At 29.1% G+C, this 23827-nt stretch overlaps 2 protein-coding genes across 7 annotated transcripts in view; one reads left to right on the forward strand and one right to left on the reverse strand.

Annotated features, from left to right (window-relative positions):
- LOC117175852 (transcriptional activator Myb) overlaps window positions 1-17438 on the forward strand; it is a 95521-nt gene extending 78083 nt beyond the window's left edge. For 2 of the 5 annotated variants that reach the window (XM_033365644.1, XM_033365639.1), the window contains 9 exons: window positions 123-273; window positions 2704-2868; window positions 3878-4196; window positions 5923-6274; window positions 8249-8640; window positions 8728-9053; window positions 10912-11001; window positions 12525-12641; window positions 16668-17438. In XM_033365644.1, coding sequence (XP_033221535.1) covers window positions 123-273; window positions 2704-2868; window positions 3878-4196; window positions 5923-6274; window positions 8249-8640; window positions 8728-9053; window positions 10912-11001; window positions 12525-12641; window positions 16668-16802 — 2047 coding nt within the window. In that variant the 3' untranslated portion in view covers window positions 16803-17438. Of the gene's footprint in view, window positions 1-122; window positions 274-2703; window positions 2869-3877; window positions 4197-5922; window positions 6275-8248; window positions 8641-8727; window positions 9054-10911; window positions 11002-12524; window positions 12642-15055; window positions 15144-16667 lie in introns of all 5 variants that reach the window. The other 3 variants (XM_033365645.1, XM_033365640.1, XM_033365643.1) reach the window with 3 other exon arrangements.
- LOC117175855 (RING finger and CHY zinc finger domain-containing protein 1) overlaps window positions 17322-23827 on the reverse strand; it is a 30121-nt gene continuing 23615 nt past the window's right edge. For both annotated transcript variants that reach the window (XM_033365649.1, XM_033365648.1), the window contains exons 5-6: window positions 22757-22847; window positions 17322-22671 (exon numbers count right to left, since the gene is read on the reverse strand). In XM_033365649.1, coding sequence (XP_033221540.1) covers window positions 22616-22671; window positions 22757-22847 — 147 coding nt within the window. In that variant the 3' untranslated portion in view covers window positions 17322-22615. The remainder of the gene's footprint in view (window positions 22672-22756; window positions 22848-23827) is intronic.

A 23827-nucleotide genomic window follows, 5' to 3' on the forward strand; every position in this document is an offset into this window, starting at 1 on the left:
GTTAACAAATTTTTAATTGTGAGACTATTATTTATGACTATTGTAGAAATTAAAAAGAAATTTTGAAAATTGTATTATTTTTGTTGTATGGATTTTAATTAGAAAATGATTTTTGATTGCAGGTCTCGATCAGGATACGATTCGAGTAGTGGCGATGAATCAGAAGGAGAGTATCCATCACCTTATCCAGCGAACTCAAGTTCATCGACTGCGGCGTCGAATAATCAGCCCCAAGGAAAACAAATAAGCAAAGGTCGATGGACAAAGGAAGAGGTATGATAAGTAATACTAATAAATTATATTTATATTGAAGTTTGGGCAAAAAAATGTAGCTCTTAGACTAGAGATTATGGGAGGAAGTGAACTAAGTCCAAATTTACTTTCGGCAAATAGAAGTAAGAATTTAAAGAAGATAATGCTAGAAAACCACTCAAATCTGGATAGGAATTTAGGGTTTGTGTTTCTAAAACTTAAAATTTATCATGAAACTTTTATTTTTTTAGTCAGCTTATTGACTCTCTTATTTGAATGGTCTATTACATTCTCATTTCTTATTTCATTCCTAAAATAAAAAAATAAATAAAAATTACAAGCATTCCAATTTTGAAGTTAGAAAGAGTTATAAAAACTTGACGCGGATTCAAATTCCAATTCACTCCATGAATTCGAAAGTTTAAATATTTAAAAAATGTTAATTTTAAAATTTGCAGACGTAAATTATAGAAAAAATTATAATTTAGAAATAGACAAGTTTGAAAGTTTTGCAGTTTAAAAATATAATGTCGTAAGAAGTTATTGGTATTAAAAATATAGTACTTAGTATCTACATATTAAAAATAGTTTAAATTAATCAAGTTTTATTATTAAAATTCGAAAAAAATCCAAAAAAGGTTCATAAATTCAAATGACTGCTAGGTCAAAGATACAAAATTTGAATATTAAAAAAATTATTTTTAACTGTAAATAAGTATCGTACATTAAAAAAAAAATAAAATTAGATTAGTGAATATTTAAAATCGAAATTCAGTATATTTAAGTTTTAGAGTCTCTCAGTTTAAAAGTATTCCAAAGTTTTAAAAATCTTTAGTAGGAAAGCTTTTAATTTGTAAATAAAATTGAAATTTAAGGCAAACCAAATTCTGCAAATTTATTAAGATTTGTTTCGAAAATTTCGAAAAGACGATAAATTTTGAAACATGAATTCTGTATCATTATTATTATTCCCGAAGTTGGATTCCTCTTTTAAATTTCTATGGATATGTAAATTTTGTAATTTCAGTATTGCCACAACATTTTAATTTCCTGATTATTACAAATATTTAATTTCTTAAAATTAATATGAAGTATTTCTAAACGCATGGCGGCAGTAGGCCGGGGAAAATCTGTAATGGAAGTAAACGTCAGGGAACTTTATTGTCAGTTTATATTTCGGTTATATTTTAATGTTGAAATTTCAACTAACTGCCTGAAAATTCGTTTTTTTTTGTATTCTTCTCTTTTACTAGAAATGTTATCTTATTTGGATAAAATGAAACTGTTGAAAATTAATCTCCTTTAATTAAAAATTTAACTAATTGTTTGAAGGCTTAACCACTTTGTCAAAAAATAATTGTAAATTTATCATTTTAGTTTAAAATTCATCTCTGGTTGCAAAATCCGTCTTTTTTTTGTTTGAAAATTAATTCTCTTGACTAAAAATTTTAATATTTCAGTTGAAGATTCATAGTTTTGGTTGAAAGTTTTGGGTAAAAGTTTATCCACTTTGTTGAACGTTCTTTTTTTGTTCAATGTTCATTACTGTGATTGAAATTTTAATGGTTTTGTTGTAAATTTTTTTTCTTTGAGAATTCATCTTGTTTATTTGAAAATTCAACTTTGTTTTAAATTCATTTATTTTGTTGAAAATTTAACTATTTTGTTAAAGTCACATTTTTCGAATGAAAATTCACCGATTCTGTTAAAAATTCGCTCCTTTGATTTAAAATTTCACCTTTTATAATGGAAGAGTCCGCCGTGTAAAGAAAAGAAGAGAAAGGCCGCCGTGTAAATGTTAAATTTTAAATTAATATAAAATTTTAAGAGTAAGATCGTAATTCACTTCCTGCTGTACATTTCCCCTGGATTAAATCCCTCGTGATCTAATTTCCCATTCCACTGTCCAAATAGCACCTTTTTTTGGTCACTGTCAGTCCCTTTTCTAAACAGAGAGACGAAGGGTTCTCGTGCACAAGTAGCATTTCGACAAGGGTGATCTTTAGAGGGGTAGATGCAGAATCTAGAAACCCTTGGTCGAGTTAGATAGCAATAGAACATAATCTAGCGTACCTAGATCATAGGAAGGTGAGCAGGTATAGAACTAGTGTATGGTTTCCCATGGGAAACATCACGCAGGACAATCACACGTGTTTCGTAAAGACGCAAAATAGCCTGGACCTGGACCTCGAACTCTGCTGTATAAATCCTATAAATTTCGCATTGTGCTTGGACACTAGATTATTCTATGGGGACAATTTTACCGGATATTGGGAAAATGTCTATTTCTCATTTAATAATCTTTAGAAATTTAAAACTTTACAATTTAAATTGAAAATAAAAATTTAGTTATGCAGTGAATTTAAATTAAAAGATTTGCTGATATCTGAAGTATATAATTTAAAATATAGAATAAGATTTAAACACTAGAAAACCACTGTTTTTTTACAGGATAATCTCCTAAAACAGCTGGTGAGCCACGCTGATCAACTGGGCTCAAATTTGCGATGGGACGTTATTTCTTCACATTTTCCTGATCGAAGTGACGTACAGTGTCAGCAAAGATGGGCCAAAGTCGTAAATCCAGAATTGGTCAAGGGCCCATGGACGAAAGAGGTTTGTTTTACATTTTTAAAAAATTTATGTTGTTTGTAGTTTGTAACTCATCTTTGTAAAGGTATTTTCTTATTGTTCTATTTTTAAACCTATGGAAGTAATGCTTCCCAGTGTGTGAATCACCATATATAAAAATAGTTCATCATTCACCTTTGAAAAATGATTGTTTTGCATTCAATGTACAGGTAACTGAAAGAGGAGGAAGGTAGAAGATTATTGCTAAGCCCGTGTATCTGAAAACCTTCTTTTCGATGATTAGAACGAGCATTGCTGTAGTTTCTATTCAAAATTTATCTAGAGACCGATCGATTTTCCTTCTACTTTTTTCTCTGGAGGTTTTGAAAAGTCACCCCTCTTCTGATGAATTTTTAGGGCGTCGAGGTTCAATCTTTAGGTTTGTGGATTATTGGAAGATGTGGGAAATTATGTTGAAAGTAGGGAGAGTGACAAATTGTTGTAAAATTAGGGACTTTTCCATTTGGTGGGAAAATTTTTCATTCGTTGGAAAAATTTCAATTGCGAGCGTTCACAGATGACGCCAGGCAATTTTTCAGGGATTTTAGACATCTCTCTATCATTTGTCACGCGTATTTCCATATGCTTATACATGTATATTAGTAATTGTCAGTCTAGTTTACGATATCGTCTAGTTTTTGGTTCGCTTCTGAATTAACGTTCCTAAGTAAAAATTAAACTTGAATAAAAAGAAAACAAGGCACATTAGTACACTTCCTGTTTTCTTTTTGGTCAGAACGCCAAACAGAAATTCAGCACGTGAAAGCGTCGAAGGAATTCTTCATTCCTTTGATCCGAGGGCCGGTTTGGGATTCCGCGAAAGGTTTACCGGTTCACGCTTTTTTTATGGGCCAAACGACCACTGAAGTTTTGAGTTCTTGCGTCTATCTGTTGTCAAGGTCTTATCTTGAGTCTGGATTTCCATTGACGATTCCTCTACCTATTAACGTGAATCGGATTGATAAATAGAGACGGTATTATTTTGAATTTTCAGGAAGACGAGAAGGTCGTGGAATTAGTCGATCGATATGGGCCGAAGAAGTGGACGCTCATAGCTCGACATTTGAAGGGCCGAATTGGAAAACAATGTCGCGAAAGATGGCACAATCACCTGAATCCGGGAATCAAGAAAACCGCCTGGACAGAAGCGGAGGACCGGATCATTGTTGAGGCACATCGCAGGGTTGGGAACCAATGGGCAAAAATCGCCAAACTTCTACCTGGAAGAACGGACAATGCAATCAAGAACCACTGGAATAGTACCATGAGAAGAAAGTATGAGGCTGAGGACGGCAGAGTCTCTGGATCCAGGGGTAAAAACTTGTTCTCATTTGTTTTTTATTTTAAAAATTACACATATGTTGGTTTCAAAAATAATAACAACATCAACTGAATTTAGAAGCCCTTCAAAGTTCGAATTTCTACCTAAAGTAACAGGGTGGCGAGGAACAGGTGACCAGGAATTTAATAAAGAAACCGGGAATTTACTTCTGATCGCAGTAACATTCAAGTTTTCATTATTTTAGTAATTTTGTTCAATTTAGAAAAGTGATTTTTTCTTTATCTAAAGTCGTGGAGCATTTTTTTTTAAAAAACTAAAATTCAGATTGAGAAGAAAGGAGTTTAAAAAATCCCTGATCTTGTCAGAATTCGTCACAATTTAGAAGTTCCCTCTACCAAATTAAAAAAAAAAATAAGAAAGAACTTCGAGTAGTTAACATTTTTGTCTAAATAATGATTTTTTGTTGTTCAGAATTAGATTCTTAACGGAAAATTAAACTATTTTATTTTTGGTTGAAATTTGAAATTTTTTATTAAAAAATTAAACTATTTGTTTGAAAATGTATGTACTTTGTGAAAAATTTGTCTTCATTTATAAAAAAGTAATCTTTATGATTAGGAATTCATGTTTTTGTTAGGTATAAAATTCACCTATTTCAGTTGAAGATTCGTCATTTTAGTTGAAAATTTATTAGCTCTGTTAAACTTAATCTCCTTGCTTAAAAATTCTTCTTTTCGATTAAAAATTCAAGAGTTCCAGTTAAATATTTATCGTTTTAGTTAAAAAATCATCTTCTAGGTTTTTGAATAAAATTACTTGGTTGAACGTTAAAAATTAATTTTTTGGTTTGAAGACTCATCATTTTAATTCAAGACTCATTCCTTCGGTTGAAAAATAACTATTTAATTAAAATTTTCTTTTTTCTTTCTATTATGAACAGTAATTTTTTACAGAAAATTGAACTATTGTATTCGATATAAGATAAAAATTCATCTCTTTCGTGGAATATTTATTTTTTGTCTACAAATTTAATTTTTCAATTTTTTATTGGCAACTGACCTTGTTTAGTTGAAAATACTTCTTTTTTGCTTGAACATTGATTTTTTTAAACTTAAAACTTAACTATTTCAGTTTTGGATGACAAGTTATCGTTTTTAGTACAAATTAATTTTGTTTGATTGAAACTTTGACTACTATTTTGATTGAAGATTGAGTGTTTCAGTTGAAAACTCATTTTTTTTAACATAATTTTTTAAAGTAAAAATATAAAAATTCCATTTTCTGTAGAAAATTTTTTTTTTAGTTCAAAATTCAACTGTTTCGTTGAATATTTACCTTGTTTGATTGAAAATTCAAGTAATCCGTTAAAAATGCATCTATTTTGTTAAAAAGTTGTATTTTTTTTTGTAGAAAATTCATCTTTTTGTTTAAAAAAATAATCCAATTGCTTAAAAACGTATTCTTTGGTTACAAATTCAAATATTTCAGTTCAATATTTATCATTTTAGTTGAGAATCTGCCTGTTTTGTTTAAAATTCAACTAGTGCAGTTAAAGATTCATAATTTTATTTGAAAATTCATTTATTTTGCAATTTTTTGCTCTGTTGTTACTTTTGATGGACCGAGAAAATAAAAAAATTTGACCGAGAAAAATCAGGTAATGACCGGGAATTTGAAATCGTCCATCGAATCACCATCCTGAATAATGGATCTTACCAAAATTGTAATGAAAAATGAAGATTGTGTCTCTTTTTCAGGGCGAGGCAGGAGAAAAGCGTCGGAAGCAGCACCTAATCAGAGGAGAGATACCCGCAGTGTACCGGAGGACAGTTCCAGTCAAATCAGTAGCACAAAATCCAGAGGAGAGAGCAATTCAACAGTTACGCCATCGTTACCTGACAATGCCGTTTGCGGTGATCTTGATCAGTTGGATTGGACGACAGCTTGGGAGCAGCAACAGCAGCGTCAGTCGACAAATCGAAATCACAGCAATCAATATCAGAACATTATACAGATGAATGAACGCAACGTCGAAAGGCAACTTGCATCCCCTCCTCGCCGAGAAGGTCCTACAAGAATAAAGTCAGAAACCATGTCCCCCTTTTCGAGGTACTTTCAACTTCCCAGGGTCGCTTGATCGTCAACCAGGGTGTCTTGCTCACCTGGAAAACCTGGAATTGCCAGGGAATTTTTATATAGGAAAAACCTGGAAATTTCAGGGATTTTTTTTTTAATTTCAGGGAATCTTTTCGAGAGTATGCTTACATTTTTGTAGATATTAATTTATTTCATTGAATATTAAAATTCTTGTTGAAAATTGATATTTTCTGTTCGAGAATTTAACTGTTTTAAAGAAAATTCGTCATTTGTATGTGAAAATACAACAATTTGATTGGAAATGCAACTATGTTGTTATGAAATTTAACTATTTGGTTGAAATTGAACTTTTTGTTAAAAGCTGAAATTTTTTGGTTGAAAATTCAAATGTTTTGTGAAAAATAGTCTTTTTAGTTTGAAAATTCATCTGTTTTAGTATAAATTTAATCTTTTTTAGTTAAAAATGTAACGGTTTGTTTCAAAATTAATATGCTCTGGTTGAAGATTAAACTATTTTGTTTAAAACTCATCTTTGTTAGTGGAAGATTCGTCTCTTTCATTAAAAATTAAATTATTTTGGTGGAAATTTGTATCTTTTCATATAAAAACTAATTTTTGTAAGTAAAAATTCAATTATTCTATTTTTCGGTTGAAATTTTATATTTGTAAATTAACTTCAAATGTTTGCTTGAAAATAATTGTATTTTGTTCTTCTTTGGTCGAAATATCAGGCCATCAGAATTAATTTTGTTGTTGTTGAAAATTCAACTACTTTGTTGAGAGTTGAACCACTTTGTAAAAAAGTTAGTTTTTTGTTTGTTTAAAGCTTCATCATTTTAATAACAAATTTATCACTGGTTAAAAATTTATCTTCTTTTTTTTTTTTAAATTAATTTTTTTAAACTCTAAATGTAGATATTCTATATTTGGTTGGAGATTCATGATGCTATACTTAAAAATTCATCACTTCGCTCAATAATTTGACCATTTTGTTGAAAATTCTTTTTTATCTTGGCTGATAAATAATTTTGTGAACAGAAAATTTATCTTCAATTTTTGGTTGAAAATTTCTCTTTTTAGTTGAAAATCTATTATTTTTTATATAAAATCAATCTTCTCGGTTGGAAATTCATTTTTTGCTTAAAAATGCAATATTTTGTTAAAAAATTTTCCCTCTTTTCACTGGAAAATAATTCTTCGTTGAAAATTCTAATTTTTTTTGGTTAAATTCAACTGCTTTGTTTGAAGTTAAGATCTTTTTTGGTTGAAATATCAACTATTATATTTTTCGTCGAGAATTAGTGATTTTGGGTTAAGATTCATAATTTTTATAGAAAATTCTTATCTCTAGTTCAAAATTGATCTATTCTTAGAAAAATTTTTTTTTCTGTTGAAAAGCAAGTTTTTGTACTGAAAATTTGACTTCCATTTTTTGTCAAAAATTCATCTTCTTTTTTTGAAAATTCTTTTTTTTTATCTTTGTTAGTAATTAACTTGTTTAACTGAAAATTTTAATGAATTTTAAGTATAGAAAGGTATAATAAAAATTTCTTTAAATTATTATTCAAATTCATGGACTCCTGGCACAGATTTAAAAAATGATTAATTATTTTAGTAGTATTTCTTTTTTATTTCAAATCTTTCTAAATTAAACATATAAATTAAATCAAAGTTACTTTTTCAAATGAAGAAAAACAGTTATTCAATTTGACTTATCAATAGTACTATTTTTACACATTTAGATATTTAAATCGTCTGAAAAAAAACATTATTTATAATAAACTCGTGAAATTGTATACATGCTCCGAGCGGATTGTTTAAAAAATGTGAAATACTTGGATGGCAATGTACTATAAAAAAATAATAGCTGAAAGAAACCTGGAATTGTCAGGGAATTTTGTTCCAGGTTTTGAGTAGACACCCGGTTAACAAAACACTTCTATAAATTATAATAAACTCTAGAACTCTTCTTTTCCCCATCGACAGATACTTCGATTTGGAAATGTCTAACGAGGCGAGCGGTTCCAGATCTTCAGAAATCCGACTTTTACCCATGCCCGACCTGGAGGAAACCGCTGACTCGTGCGGGGACAAGGAGAAGACTAGTCCGCCCCCGATTCTTCGGAGGAAGCGCACCATGCAGTTATTGGAAAGAACGGATACTCCCGACAGTGGGAACCAGTCTGATTATTTACTGGCCCACCATCACCACCTTGGTACAACGCCCTCGACCCCCATTAAACAACTTCCGTTCAGTCCATCCCAGTTTTTGAACAGTCTCAGTCCCGAAACATCTTGGCCGCGGGCAAGCACACCAAAGGGAAGTCCCGAAACACTCACGACTCCCCAGCCGTCAGGCCTGCGTCGCAATCAAGGCGGTAAGTCGACAGCTTCGCTATGAAAAATCTATCCTGCGTTCAGAGTCAATCTCTAGATTGTAATTTATATTTCTATTTTAAATTCAGTTGATATTCTAGATGGGACAACACCTAGGACGCCGACGCCTTTCAAGAACGCCCTCGCTGAATTGGAACGACGAAGTGGGGCGACAACTCAACTTCCGGCAACCCCGAGTCGACTTGATGCTCTGACGGAGATTATCAAGCAGGAAACTGATCGGGAGAGTCTCGCTTGTTCCAGTAGTATGCTCCAGGACTCTGGATATGGAACTGGAAGGCGGCGAGGAAAGGAGAATAGTGCACCAGGTGGCAAACGAGCTCGAAAGGCTCTTTGTCAGGCTTGGGCCAATTCTCAGGACTCTTCCGACATGAGCTTCGCCATCGAAACGCCGGTGATTATCCGCATTTTTTTACACACATGATTGCAATCACTTCGAAAAAAGTTTTGAACTCATTTATATCAAAGCGGAAGCTAAGAGCATTAATTGATTTTTTATTTAAAAGTTATGCGTAGTAGTAGAGTTTCAAGTTGAAAGAAACAATTTTAATTTTCCGCCAAAATAATGATGTCAAAAAAGAATTCAGGGGTGTCAATGGATCGAGAAACCGGATTTTTTTAGGCCAGGAAATTAGAGTGAACTTTTATTTTTTGGTAGAGAATTGAAGACATTTTAAAAAGAAAATTCTATTCAATCACTTGAAATTTTGTTTAATTTTAACTTCAATTATTAATGTTTTCAATTGTGAATTCATTCATTTTACAATGTGTAATTAGAAAATAGCTTACCGTCAAAGTTTTCGATTTTAGGTCTTCATTTTTAATGCAGTTTTAAAGATTTAAGCAATTAAAAATTAATATCGTCTGAAATTGAAATTTTCATCAAAAAACGTTTGAAGTTAATCAACTATAAATATAAATTGATTGATGATTTTTGAAATTTAAATGTAGTTTAAAATATTCTATTTTGAACACATTCAATATGAAAAATTTTAATTTAATGAAGGTATATTTTTTAATGTTTAGCCATGTTTGGCTGTTTATCTAAAATGAGAAATCATAGATGAAACATTCAAGACTAAACAATTTGAAATTAAATTGTTTGAAACAGAAAGCCTTGAACCTTTAAAATTTTAGAGAGATAAACTTAAACTTCCAACATTACAAGTTTCTTTTTAAAATTTTTTTCTTTGCAAGTAAAATTTTTCAATATTTGAAAAATTGAAAATGATTTTTTTCAAAACAAAAGCGAATTTTTATGAATAAAATGCAATTTAATAGTTATTAATTTAGAAAAAATTGGAGTTTATTCAAATATATTCAGAAATTTTGAAAAGATTAAAAAATAATTTAAAACTTGAAAGGTTTCATCAGAATAAAACATTTTTTTAAGATTCCTAGGAAAATTTTTTATGAATCTCTATGTCGAAAAATTAAATTTGAAAGAATGTTTAAAAAGATTTCATGCGGCTTTCATAATTGTAAAAAAAATGTGGAAGAATTTAAAGCAGGAAAAGTTTTTTTTTTAAGTTTCAGGAAAAATTCGAATCACTTTAGAAGATATTTAGAATTCTAAAAAATAATTTTAAATTTGAAAAAAAAAAACTGAAAACAAATTTTGACGCTTTTTAAAGATTTTGAAAGGTTTGAAGATTATGAGAAAATGTTCTTAAGATTCTTTGGAAAAATAAGTGATATAAAAAATATTATATAATTTGAAGAGAATATTTAAAAAGATTTCAAAACCTATTCTGAAAAATTCAATCTTTCATTTTTTACTGTTTCTATTTTAAAATTGCTTAAAATAATATATTGTTGAACGTTTACAAATTTGTTGATTTTAAAATTTGAACTGTACAAGTTATAAAAGTTTAGCTTTAATTTTTAAAGTTTAAAATTCAACAGAGTTCCACTTTGAGTGTTTAAATTTGCACTTCAGTTTTTATGACATCAAATGAACCAATTTTTAGCTTCATTAGTTCTAATTTTTAAATTTGAATGACCGAGAAAAGTTTTTCTGAACCGAAAAAAACTGGGAATTTTTTCGCTCAATTGGCCACCCTGAAGAATTTCTTTCGTTGAAACAGATATGAACACGTTTATTAAAAATCATATACAAATATTTTTAGCTTCCATTTTAGTATAGAATAGCTCTTAAAACTTTAAGAAATGAATGTTGAGTTGAATATTAATTAACAGAACGTAAATGTACTTTTGAATGAAAAATCTGATAAGTTTGGTTTATATTTCAGAGCAAAAGTTTGGATACGTCGGTGCTGTTTTCTCCTGCATCGTTGGCCCTGGACGACAGTTTTTTGGCAGCAGGGCCGAGTCCCGTGAAGGTAGAGCAACATGTCCAAAGTCACAGTGAAAGTTTAAGCCAACCAGCCCTTTCCTGGTACTATTCCCGCTCCAATCGCCTTTAGACACGCTAGCCGGCCTTTCTCTCTTTCCGCTTTTTTCCCCCTTCATGTCTCTTTTAATATATTTGTCACTCTGTTTTGTCTGTCATTTTCTTTTGTCTGTCTCTAACACTGCACTTGAGATTCATGTTTGTCGCTTGTTTTTGCCTAGACAAAATTTGGGCAACCAACCTAGCGTCTTTCGTCAAGAAAATGAATATGCCGGATGTAAATTATATATTGTCTACCCAAAGAAATCTATCGTAATTATCGTTCTATTTTTTTTATTGATTTTTTTTATTAATTTATTGAGGGAATTAATTTTCGTCTCACGGGCTATTATTTATATTAACACTAGACGCAACATCTGTTCTTTTAACGTTCTGACATATTTCTCTTTCTTGTTAATTATTTATAACAAAAAAACGAAGAGTTGCGCGGATGTAAAAAAAATCTATTTGATAGTTAAATGTAGTTGGAAAAACCATGACCTATATCTCTATTCTAATTTTAGTTTATCGTGACGCTTTTAGTTTGTAGATGCGTCCAAGACGCGCTGACCTTATAAGTACTTAATTTATTCCTACCCCATAGAGGCATTTTCGTTCTTAGCCTCGTTTATTGTCGTTTTTTTGATACTTATTTTTATTATTATTATTTTTTTTTGTAAGTAAGAGAATCGTTTCATCGCTATGCGATCGATTTTTGTTTCTTGTACTTTTGTAATTTGTATGAATTATTATTAATTTCGAAGCACGTTGAGAATAGTGTTTTCATTGTTATCCATTGTTTGCGCCTAGAGCAGAATGTCATTGATTAAATTGATATCACGCGGAAAGAATTAACTGTTGCATCCGATAGTCGGAAAAAAAATGAATGAAATGAACAAGAAGCTGATCCTCCGCTCACAGAGCCACAGCACGAATTAAATTTTTTTTTTGTCTTTTTTTTTCTTGTAAAGTTATTTTCTGAGGTTATTTATGAGTATTTATATTTTTTGAATTTATTTGTCCCCTTTTTTTTGGATTCGTATTTTGTTGGGTTGTCGCATGTCTGCACTAACTCCAAGCGAATCTCCCTAACAGGCCTGGCCTAGCGTACCAAAGTACCTTGATCCTGTCCCTCAAAAGCCCTTTGAAAAAAAAACCCAAAGATATTGAGCAAACGGCTCGCATGATGACTCGCGCACGTACCAAATACAGAGGCCTAGTCACCCTACAAATCGAAGTATTAAGATCCACGACAACGCCGCTAGAGTCAAGCGACGCGCGAAGGGATACGTGAAGTTACCTAAGCGGTTCTGTGACTATAATTTTTTTTTTTCATTTAATTTTTTTTATTTGATCTTATTTTTCACTGTCGATCTTTACCTTCTCTAAATGAGAAAGCCAATTGAAGTCTATCACATTTCTACGTGTGTTTCTTGTACTGCCGGCTGTAGCTAGTGTGTCTATCCTTTCCAGAACTCCCACGACTTTGCGTCCGTTCACCGGAAGTCTAATGCCAAGAGGGCGATATCGTTTGACGCGTTCGACAGTAATTTCAGCCCTCAACCTCCACCGCCATCCATACGCGCCAAGGTGAGTTCGCTTTATGTTTTTTGTCCATCCCGCCAATCATTGCTTTTTACCCATCATCATTATCATTGTCATCATCATCATCATGATCATCATTATCATCATCATTATCATGGTCATACGAGATCAAAAAATTTAATGTCGGGAAAGTCGGGTCAACTTATTTCGCGTTTCGCTTGAGGGCCTTTTATTTGTTATATTTGTCTTGTTTGGAGTGGTCTGTACTCGAAATAAAAATAGCCGTAATTGCAGTTCGGAAATTGAGGAATTTAAATTTATAAAATTGACGAAAGTATTAGGTCTACAAATTAATTCAGTGCCTTTACGTTGATGTATTGTAATGGATGTTGGCAATTTTGGACAATTTTTAATCCCCCTTCCTCAGAAAGTAACGTAAGGTAAAATCAGATTTTACGTTTATACTGATTTAGTAAATATTAAATAAGAAAATAAAAATAAATCAAAAATTAAAATAAAAAAGTGATTTTTGAGAGTAAGTGTTGAAAGGTGCCTAATTGTATTTTGTGTGGCTGTTAACCCAGGTATAATGGAATTTTTTAACTAAGAAATTTACTTTTTTAACCAAAAATGGAATATTTCAACTTTCAAATGCAAAAAATTATTTTGAATGATAAAAAACGAATTTTATACCAAATAGTTGATTTTTTAAATTAAATTATTGAACTTTTAAGACAAAATCCGGAATTTTCTATACAAAGCAGTTGGATTCACAAATAAAAAATATGAAATTAGGATAAAAAGTTAATTTTATACAAAAAAAGATGAATTTCCAACAAAAGACGACAACTGTCAACTTAAAAGTTGAATTTTCAACTAAACTAAATTAATAAAAAAATATATATAATTTATGAACTAAATAGTTCAATTTTAACAAAAAGTTTAATTATTACTTAAAAAAATAACGATTTTCGACCAAAAATGGAATAGGTAAATTTTCAATAACCAAAGTAATTTATTAACGACAGAAAAAAAGGAATTTTCAACAAAACAGTATAATTTCCAACCAAAGAGATGAATTTTTAACTAAAATTTTGAATCGTCAACTTTAAAACCTAGTTGTTAAATTGTTAACCCAAAAGTTGAATTTTCAACTAAAAAAATAATTTTGAATCTTAAAAAAATAATTTTCTACCAAATAGTTAATTTTTAACACTAAATTATTGAAATTTTAAGAAAAAATTCTGAGATTTCTATACAAAACAGTTGAATTGTCCAATAAAAAGTTTGAAATTAGGATACAAAGTTAATTTTATATTAAAAAAAGATGAATTTTCTACCAATCTAGATTAATTTTCAACAAAAAAAGAACGAATTTTTAACAAAACAGTTCAATTTTAACAAAAAGTTGAATTCTTACTTTAAAAATAACTATTTTTGACCAAAAATGGAATAGGTAAGTTTTCAATCACCAAAGTAATTTTTCAACGATAGAAAAAAAGGAATTTTCAACAAAATAGTAAAATTTTCAACCAAAAAGATGAATTTTCAACTAAAATTTTGAATTGTCATCCAAAAATTGCATTTTTAAGAAAGTAGTTTTACTTCATAACCCAGGTGTTAATTTATTAACGGAAAAATGCATTTTTAAATAAAAATATTAATTTTCTACCGAAAACAAACGAATTTTTTACAAAATTCCAGAGTTCTCAATCAAGAAGTTGAATTTACATCTAAGAAAGATGTATTTTATACAAAAAGATTAATTTACTGCCTAAAAAGAAAAGAATTTTCAAGAAAATTCAAGAATTCTGAACCCAAAAGTGGAATTCTTAAAAAGAAATAATTTTCTACCGGAAAAAAAGAATTTTTAACAAAATTCTTGAATTCTCAACCAAAAAGTTAAATTTATAAGACAGAATTTTTTAATTTTAAAGATAGTAGTTAATCTTTTAAACCTAGTTGTTAAATTGTTAACCAAAAGCATGAGTTTTTAACAAAATTAAAGAAATTCGAACCAATAAATTGAATTTTCAACTAAAAAAAAAGATGGATGTTTAAACAAGAAGAATAATTTATTACCAAAAAAGGCGAAATTTCAATAAAAATCAAGTTTGGCTAAGAATTACAAGATATAAAAATAAAGGCACCGAATTAATTTAAAGATCTAATAGACGAACTGAATGGTTTGTTTAACAAAATTGATATGGATGTTTTTGCTTCAGCTACCTAAAATTACAACAATCCATATTTCAATTTTTTTAAATAAATAATTTGAATTGGGTCAATCTTGATCGATTTTATAAATCATTATAAAAGTTGGACCGATTTTAATAATGGCTATACGTCCTAAAAGAGTTATCTAAACTGTCGGTACGGCAATTTTGATTTAACGAAGTTGTCCTCGTCGTCTCGAAATTCGGGATGGGTAGTTAAATGTTTTTCATAAGTTTGGCTAGTCTTCCCGAAATTTCGGGACGACTAGTCCATCCCCTTTTCCAGCTCCGCCAATTTTTCGGGACGACTAGATGCCGCCTTGATTTGAAGGTCAGTTTTGTGGGTTTAAACGAATGGAATTTTTGGTTTTGGTTTGCTTTTGACTGGGTTGCTTGGATTTGGTTTCATGTTTCAATCGTGATTAACTAATATTTGATTTATTAATTTGTTATGGAGAAGGTTTCAACATATTTCTGATAGCAGGAAAGATATTATTCGAATGTTTTATAGATTTAACTATTAAAATATAATAGATACATATCTAAAGCATATTAAGTCCAAATATTGAAAAAGTCCGAATTTATAGATATAAGATTTACTATATAATTTCAGTACTTCAAAATTGATGGAATTGCTTAGGTTAAAATTCTGGTGGAAAAAATCAGAACTAGAAACTTAATTAGCGCCTAAAAGAGTTTTTTAAATTCAATTTTTGTGTGAAAAATTATTGTCCTATTTATTGTGAATTTCAACACGTTATAAGCTTGAATGAACTTATTTCGAACCAAACATGAACTCAAATTTTTATTAATTTATGCATAAAATATAAATAAAATATTTACTATAGTCTATTATTTCTATTTTTTTTTGCAAAATCTTTAAGCTTATAACTCATTGAAATTCATAGTAAAATAATTGTTCTTTTAGAAAAATAGTATTGACATATTTGTGTTTTTTCGATATATAAGATAGAAATTCTATCTAAAACGCTTTGTTTTGATTAAAGATTGATTTTCAGTATTCAATTATTGTTTTAAACTTAACAAAATAATCGTGAAAACATTTTATGTAAAACTTAAAATGCTTCTTCAAAATTCTATCTACTCTTTCTAGTTTCAATTTTCGGCACCAGATGGCGAAATGGTCGAACATTCCCAATAATTTGATAATATAAAAAAATTAATAATTTATAGAATAGATTATAATTGTCTACTGGAAGTTTCATTTTAAAGACTAGGATTTTTAAATCATCAGACTTGCAAGTTTTTGATTTCGAATTGCCAAATAAATCATTTAAAATCAATCTAGAGTGTTTGAACTGACTGAATTAAAGCGTCAACTTTAATAAATTTTCAAATGAATACAGAAGTTTTCCAGTTTTTAAAATTAATTCTAAAACTTGCTAATTTAGAAAGGCTCCTCTGATAATATTTGTATATTATACAATGTCGGGAATTTTATTTTGCGGAGGGTTTCTAAATTCCTAATATTCCAATTTTAGTAATTTAAATACTAAAGCGAAACTTACCTAATCTAAAACATTAAAGTTTTGATTTCAAATTTGAAAGGAACAGTGTTATTATGAATGCAAAAGACTTCTTAAAATAAATAAAACTTCTGGATTTGAAATATTAGAAAATTCGAAAGCCTTAGAATATACAAAAATTCACAACATTTATTTAGTAGTCCCTGAATGCTCATGTCTTCAAATATGAAAACTGAATACTGTTGATGTCGGAAGGTTTCCAAAGCATGAAATAAACTTCTCAAGTATTTAAATTATTCCTAAAATAATGAAAATAATGACAGATTAATATCGTGAAAAAATGAATCTGAAAATCGTTGTTTTTTCAGCTACAGTTGGAAGTGCAATGGTCAAGAGTTGCTTGTGGTCAGACCAGGGATCAACTGGAGATGACGAGAGCAGCTCGTCAATTTCTCGGCATTCACGGATTCCTAACACTGCGTCCGCGTTCTCTTAAATTTTAAGTTGTACTACCTGAAATGTGTAATCTACTTCGAGATTCACGATTCAGTCCTCATCCTTTTCACGTCTGCGACGTTCAGATAAAGTTCAGAAGAAGGACTTTGGAGGAATCGTGAATCTCTCGACTGATAATTAGGAAGACGGCAAATGGCAAGAGCATTTTATTACTTCGATTTGAATTTATTCGAACGCTGAATCAGTGATTCGACAATATAAATAAATAAATGAACGGGCGGATAAATATTTGAAATGCTGCTTCCTGCTGAACTTTTCCATTCGCTGCACTTCGAATCTTCTCGATTTTACCGAGAAACTTCGAAATCATCAACCAATGGGGAAGAGAATTAAATTTAAATGCAGCGAGTGTTTTTTTTTAAATACTACTACAAATTTGTAAAAATATATTTCATATGTAATTTTTCTGAGAGGTGTTTCTTAGAATCAACAATGTACGCCGTGTGCTGTTTTTCTATGAAAGAGAAATGATAAAAAGAGAAAAAAAAATTATAGCCGGTTTATTTCATAGAATATTATATTATAATATAAAACACTATAGCGGCTGTTATGTACAAAGAGCCTTTGTAATTGGTATTTAATTTACAAGTAAAATATGTAATAATAAAATGGTGAAGATCGCACAAAACAGTGTTGCTACTTTCAAGCACCAATACTAAACAAATTTACCGACAGGGTAGTTATATATATATATATATATATTTTTTTTTTTTAACAAAACACGATTACGGAGTGCATTTTTATTAAATACCACATAACACAGCACAGATAATTTTCAGTCGGTAATAATACGAAGACGCATTTACGGAGTGAATCGGAATGTTTTTTTTAAAGGTATTGCAGGACTTAAGACCGATTTTTCTCGTAACAACTTGCTATTTGGATTTTTCTAGCGAATGATATGTTTCGACTACATTTCTAAATTTTAATTAATCGCATTTTCTTGACTAATTGAAAAGCTTCAAGATAAATTGCTTTCTTGCACCGGTGTCAAGTCCTGAACACTGGAATTCTTAAACAGCGAGAGTTTAGTGTGATGATTTTCTTATCGGAATACAGTACCGGTTTACGGAAAAATACGCCTCTAGGTATTACATTTATAGGATCGCCCTTTCTTCCGAGGGGTTAATTGCGTGGTGCAATTTTATACAATATCTTGTAAATGTATTATGAAAGAACAATATAGGAAATTCGGTATAGAACTCTATAATGAATTTCTTATAATCTAAAAAAATCATTTTAGAAAATCATTACAGAAATCATGAACGTTAAAATACTGAATCAGATGATGCAAAAAACGGAGAAAGTACAAACGAATTCCAGGGAATTTCCATGGGTTATAAACAATTTCGTCTGATTTTATAAAAATTGCAGGGAATTTTAAAGATTTTCAAACATATCAGGAGGTTCAAATCAAATTTGAAGGGTTTCCTAGCGATTAAAAAAATTTCCAGATATTTTAAGGCATTACAAGGAATTTCACAAGATTGAAGGATTTTATTAAATCTTCAAAGATTTCATTAAATCTGCAAGGAATTCCAGGGATTTAAATGCTTTTTTTAGAACTTTAATAAATCAGTTTAATTTAATTTCTATTCAAGAGATTTCAAATGATTTATATTTTTTAATATAAAAAACTTTAATATAATTTAATAATATAAAAAATAATTTAATATAAAATCCAAAATATTTTACAAGACTTTAATGATATTATTAAACCTCTAAGGATTTCATGGGATTTCAAACATTTCTGGGGCTTCACATGTTTTGTTAGAGAACTTTAATGAATCAGTTTAATTAAATTTCTATTTAAGAGATTTCAAATGATCTAAACTTTTTTAAATTGAATTTTAAAGTTTTCAAAAATTTTAAGGATTTTAAGAGATACACAAAATTCAGGGACTTCTAGTGAATTCTGGTAAAAATTAAGTGCAATTAAATCAGATTTTCAGGGATTGCAAGCGATTTTCGGGAAATTTAAAGAATTTCAAAGGACTTCAAAGTATTAAAAAAAATTTCCAGACTTTTGTAAGATTTAAAGATATTTCTAGTGAGCTTGGTAAAATAAATTAAATTAGATTTGAATGGTTTTTTTACCGGTTTTAATGATTTCAAGGGATTTTAAGACGTTTCAAGAAATTTTACAAGATTTAAGGATATTATTAATTGTCCAAACTATTTCAAGGAATTTCAAAGATGTCAAAGATTGAAACGTTTTCTTTCTTTTAGAGAACTGTAACGAATCAGTTTCATTTAAATTATAGTCCGAATGATTTCAAATGAGTTAAACTTTTTTATAGAGAAAATTAATAAATATGTCTAATTCAATTTATATTATATAATAAATTAAATCTTATTTCAAGGGACGTGTCTACGGATTTGAACAATTTCAATGGACACAGAAGAAGATAAACGAAATTGAAAGGAATACCAAAAATTTAAGTATTTTAAAAATATTGCAGATGAGATATAAAATTTTAAAGAGTTTCAGGAATTTAGAAGAATTGCACAAGATTTAAAGAGAAAAGATTAAGATATATAGGATCTCTAATTATTTGAAAAGTTTTTGCAGGTACAACAAATTTCAATGGATTTTAACAGATTTGAAAATATTTTTATGAATTGAAAATTATTTCCAAAAGTTTTAAGAAACTTGAAAAAAAGTTGTCATAGATTTCAATTAAATTTTAAAAGAAATTTCAAGGATATGAATAGTTTTTCTGTGTAAAGTTTATTTATGCAGCATCGCTATTTTTGTGTATTTTGTGAGTGATCTAAAAAATCGTTCCTTTGTAGTTTCTCTACTTTTTGCATTAATCCATTCAATATTTTTATATTATTTATTCAGTCACATGTTTGGCAATATGCAATTAACCCCTCGCCTTCTTCAAATATTCTAATATATTTTTATTTTCTATTCTCCTGAAATTATATTACAAAAATTTCTCAGTAATGGAAATTGTTACTCGAAATGATTTTTTTTTATTTCATAATAAAATGATATAAGCAAATGTCCAGTATATAGATGTTTAAACTAAAAAAACAAAGAATTAATTTTATCTTCATTTTGTTTCAATTATGTTGTCATTGATTTGCTAATAAATATCTAAAGTGAACATTTGTTTACATATTTTTATTATAAAATCAATAAATAATATATAAATATACATATTCATTAATAAGCACCACTGTCAAGCCAACTTAAGGAAAAGATAATTTCTTTTGAACAAATAATGTCCACAGTATGCATTTGTTTCTAAAATTGACAAATAATATCGAATGAAAAATTTTCTTTTGCTTATGAAATTCAGAAAAAATATTGAATAACCAATTTTCATGACGAAATAAATGGCAACACAGTTTTAAGAGAATTGAGGGAAAATCCTATTTTTTCTGCCTATAAAGTATAAAGGTTCAAAGCCTTCCATTTGCTTCTAAAATTTCTTTATAATATTAATAAAATAATATATAGTGGATGAAAAATTTTCCGAACAAATAATTTAAACGCAGAAATGCATTTTGTGAACGAACAATCCAAAATGTTTACTATCTGGAGTTTATTCACAGCAATTAAACTTTCCATTTGAAGAATTGCCGTCTAGAAGTTATTTTAAACCCTGTTTTTTATTTTGCCTATTGGGTAAACCGGCACTGGGAATAAGATAATAATAAAGTACGACTTTCACAAAAGAAGTACAGCTAGATCTACCTACTTGCACTTAACAATCTACTACGATTTACAGTGATATATCGTCTTTAACGCTTGACGAACCAGATTCTAATTGTAAGCCTTACATTACAAAGCGAGTCTCATTGATGTTTTTCAATTTGGTTTCATAAACATGTAAAATCAATCAACGAATGCGATTTAAATCTCGTGATGGTGAACATTTTTTCTTTAATTTGATAGTTTGTGCTTGAATGCATTCAAGAAAGCGTTTCACTTGAAAGTTGATCAATTTTAAAGATTTGGAAAGTTATTACATTTCTAAAAATTGCAATATTATTACTTTTGATCTCGTTTAAAGGAGAAAAGATGGTTTTTTATGAAAAACTTGAAACAGAAAAAAACGGTTAATTAAAAAATATTTGTTTTCGACTGAACTTTTTTAATCTTTGCTCACCTATTTTTGTTAATAACACGAATTATTAATGGATAATAGACTATTTTACCGGGAAAAAGAATTTTTACACTAAAACTGATTCAATAAATAGATTTTTTTAGTGCCTCATGTCATTAGGATACAATTTTTCAAACGAAAATTTTTGTAATCTATTTATGATAATAATTTATTTTTAAAAATTGATAGAGGACAAGCTGTGTAAAGAATGTTTTTCCGAAAAAGGTAAGCTATCATTAATTAGAATCGTATAATTTTCAAACGTTTAGTAAGAAACGGAAAAAAAGTTCATGAGACCATCAGTAACAACATAAAAAATTTTTAAATCATAAGAGCTGCTACAAAAATATAGTTTCCAGGTCTACCCCAAAAAAATCCAGTCTCATTACTTTTAATATTAAAATAATTTTTTCTGCGTAAAATAACCAATTCGTCTTTTTTCCAAAATTTGAGAGTTTCAAAATTCCATGACTTTTCCATAACTTCCACGTTTTTTACCAACCCTGAATTAGATATGTTTTATCTTATCCATAATAATCAAAAAGAAACAATTTCTTTACGATTATAAATGTTCACAGTTAGCATTTCTTTATAACAGTAACAAATAATGTTGTAGACATATTCTCATAAACAAGTATCATATTATCGATAATAGAGAGTAATTCTAACGCAGAAATATACTTTGCAAACGAACAATCACTAATTTTGAATATATGTTAATTCAATTTGTTTTTAACAATTTACTTTACAAAAGAATACATTTTCATTCTTTCAAACACCCTAACGCTTTAAATACAAGCAATACTGTTGTTTGCAAGATGATTAAAAAAAAATTAAATTCGCCATTTTTTTCGGTATTGGCAGTAAAAAGTTTAAACAAAACAAAATCAAAACTCGGACCACACAGGTCACCTTTAAATTTAATACTGAATTGATTAAAAAACAAATTTCAAAAAAGAAGTACGCCTAAATCTACCTACTTATCAATCGATTACAATCTATAGTGGTTTATAGTCTTTAACGCTTGACGAATAAGATTCTAAGTATCAAAGTACAGAGCGAGTCTCATCGATGTCTTTCCGTTGATTTCATGAACTCATATATAAAAACATTACACACATGATCCTCCTTATTTTAAAAGATAAACAAAATTAAAATATACAAAAATTATTTGGAGTCTATAAGAAATGATATGGCAAAACGCAACAAGATTTCACGGGGATGGAAAGATTCAATGAATGCTATTTCATTCTCGAGGGCTGAACATTTTTTTAATTTGAAAGCGTTCGTACTTGAAAGCATCCGAAATTAAAAGCCTTTTACTTGGAATTGTATCTATTTTCAAGATTTGAAAGATTTAAAATGCCGGGAAACGTTTCTGAATTCTCATTACATATTGCGTATCAACAAAATTACATAAAAAAAATATATATCCCACATAAATCTTACTGAGGACTTCAAAAAACTGCTACGTACGTAGAATACGTACTCTTAAAAATAAATTCTCCTAGTTGTGAATAAACTTACTAGCTATAGGAAATAAAAGAGCGAGAATATCACGCTAAAAAATTGCAATTTTTCGTCGGTGATTTTCTACGTGGTGAGTTTACGATCCGCCCGCAGGGAATGTAGAGTCGACGCAAGAATTTTTTGAATTGACTTGATGATTTTGTTACTCGTCATTCTTGATCAGCTTCGCCACTTCCGCTCGCTACTGCGCCTGGCTGGTCACTATCTAAAATATTCCAGGGTTTAATGACAGCTTATTTTTAAAAAATGTTGATTTCTCATTAAAATTGTTAATTTCAAATCAATCTTACCCATGCCAGAAGTTTCTTTAATTCTGCAGGTATTGTAACTTCCGCATTGTAAACATTTTAAACCAACAACGTGAAATTTTACGGTGGATTCCTGAAAAGAATATTATCGAAACCTGTAAAACTCGTATAATTCCTTGTTTACTGTTTTTTTAAATTTCAACTTAATTCCTTTCCAATCGCGAATCTGCTGCATTCCAATTCCTAATAGTCTTCTTTGCAACATCGATTTTTTATACCCTAAAAACAATTTTCAAAAACCAGGGCTCCGATCGAGTGGAAAAAAATTCAATTTTTAACAAAGTAGTTGAGTTTTTAACTTAAGGGCGATTTTTTTAACAAAAGTGTTGAGTTTTCAAGTTAAAAAGATTAAACTTAAAACAAATAGTTGAATTTTTAATTTAAAAAACAAAAAGACGAATGTTCAATAAAAAGTTGCATTTTTGACCAAAAGACTTTTTGACAAAATAAATGAATTTTCAACTAAATGGGAAAAAAACTCCTGGACAATTTCTGGTTTTTTCCAGACATAATTTTTTGCGAGTTTATTAAAAATAATGCTCTTTTTAGTTTCTAGAATTTAATTAACATTACAAGATATTCTTAAATATTTTAGTATGATAAAATAAACAAATAATTAAATAATGCTAAAAAATTAATAACTCCTTGGATTTTTCTCTAAAGTCCGTGAATTTGAATAAAAATTCAAACACATTTTAATTTTATTAACTTATACTCAAAATGCAGTGTATATTTAGTTCAAATAATGTGGTTACTGTATTAAATTCAATTTAAAACGTTTGAAATTCCTAATTTTTCAAATGCAAATGTGGATTTTCAAAAAAGATGAATCTTTAACCAAATAGTTTTATTTTCAACCAAAAGGATTAATTTTCCACCAAAAAGGACGATAAAAAGCATTAATTCTTAAAGAGTTGAATTTTCAACGGGAAAAGATCAATTTTCAAACAAATAGCTGAATTTTGAACAAAAAAAAGATCAGTTTCCAACCAAAAATAGAATAGTTCATTTTCATTTTAAAAAATTAATTAAACAAAAAACAGATTTACTTTA

This window comes from Belonocnema kinseyi, chromosome 7 (assembly GCF_010883055.1).
Source record: "Belonocnema kinseyi isolate 2016_QV_RU_SX_M_011 chromosome 7, B_treatae_v1, whole genome shotgun sequence".
NCBI lineage: Eukaryota > Metazoa > Arthropoda > Insecta > Hymenoptera > Cynipidae > Belonocnema > Belonocnema kinseyi.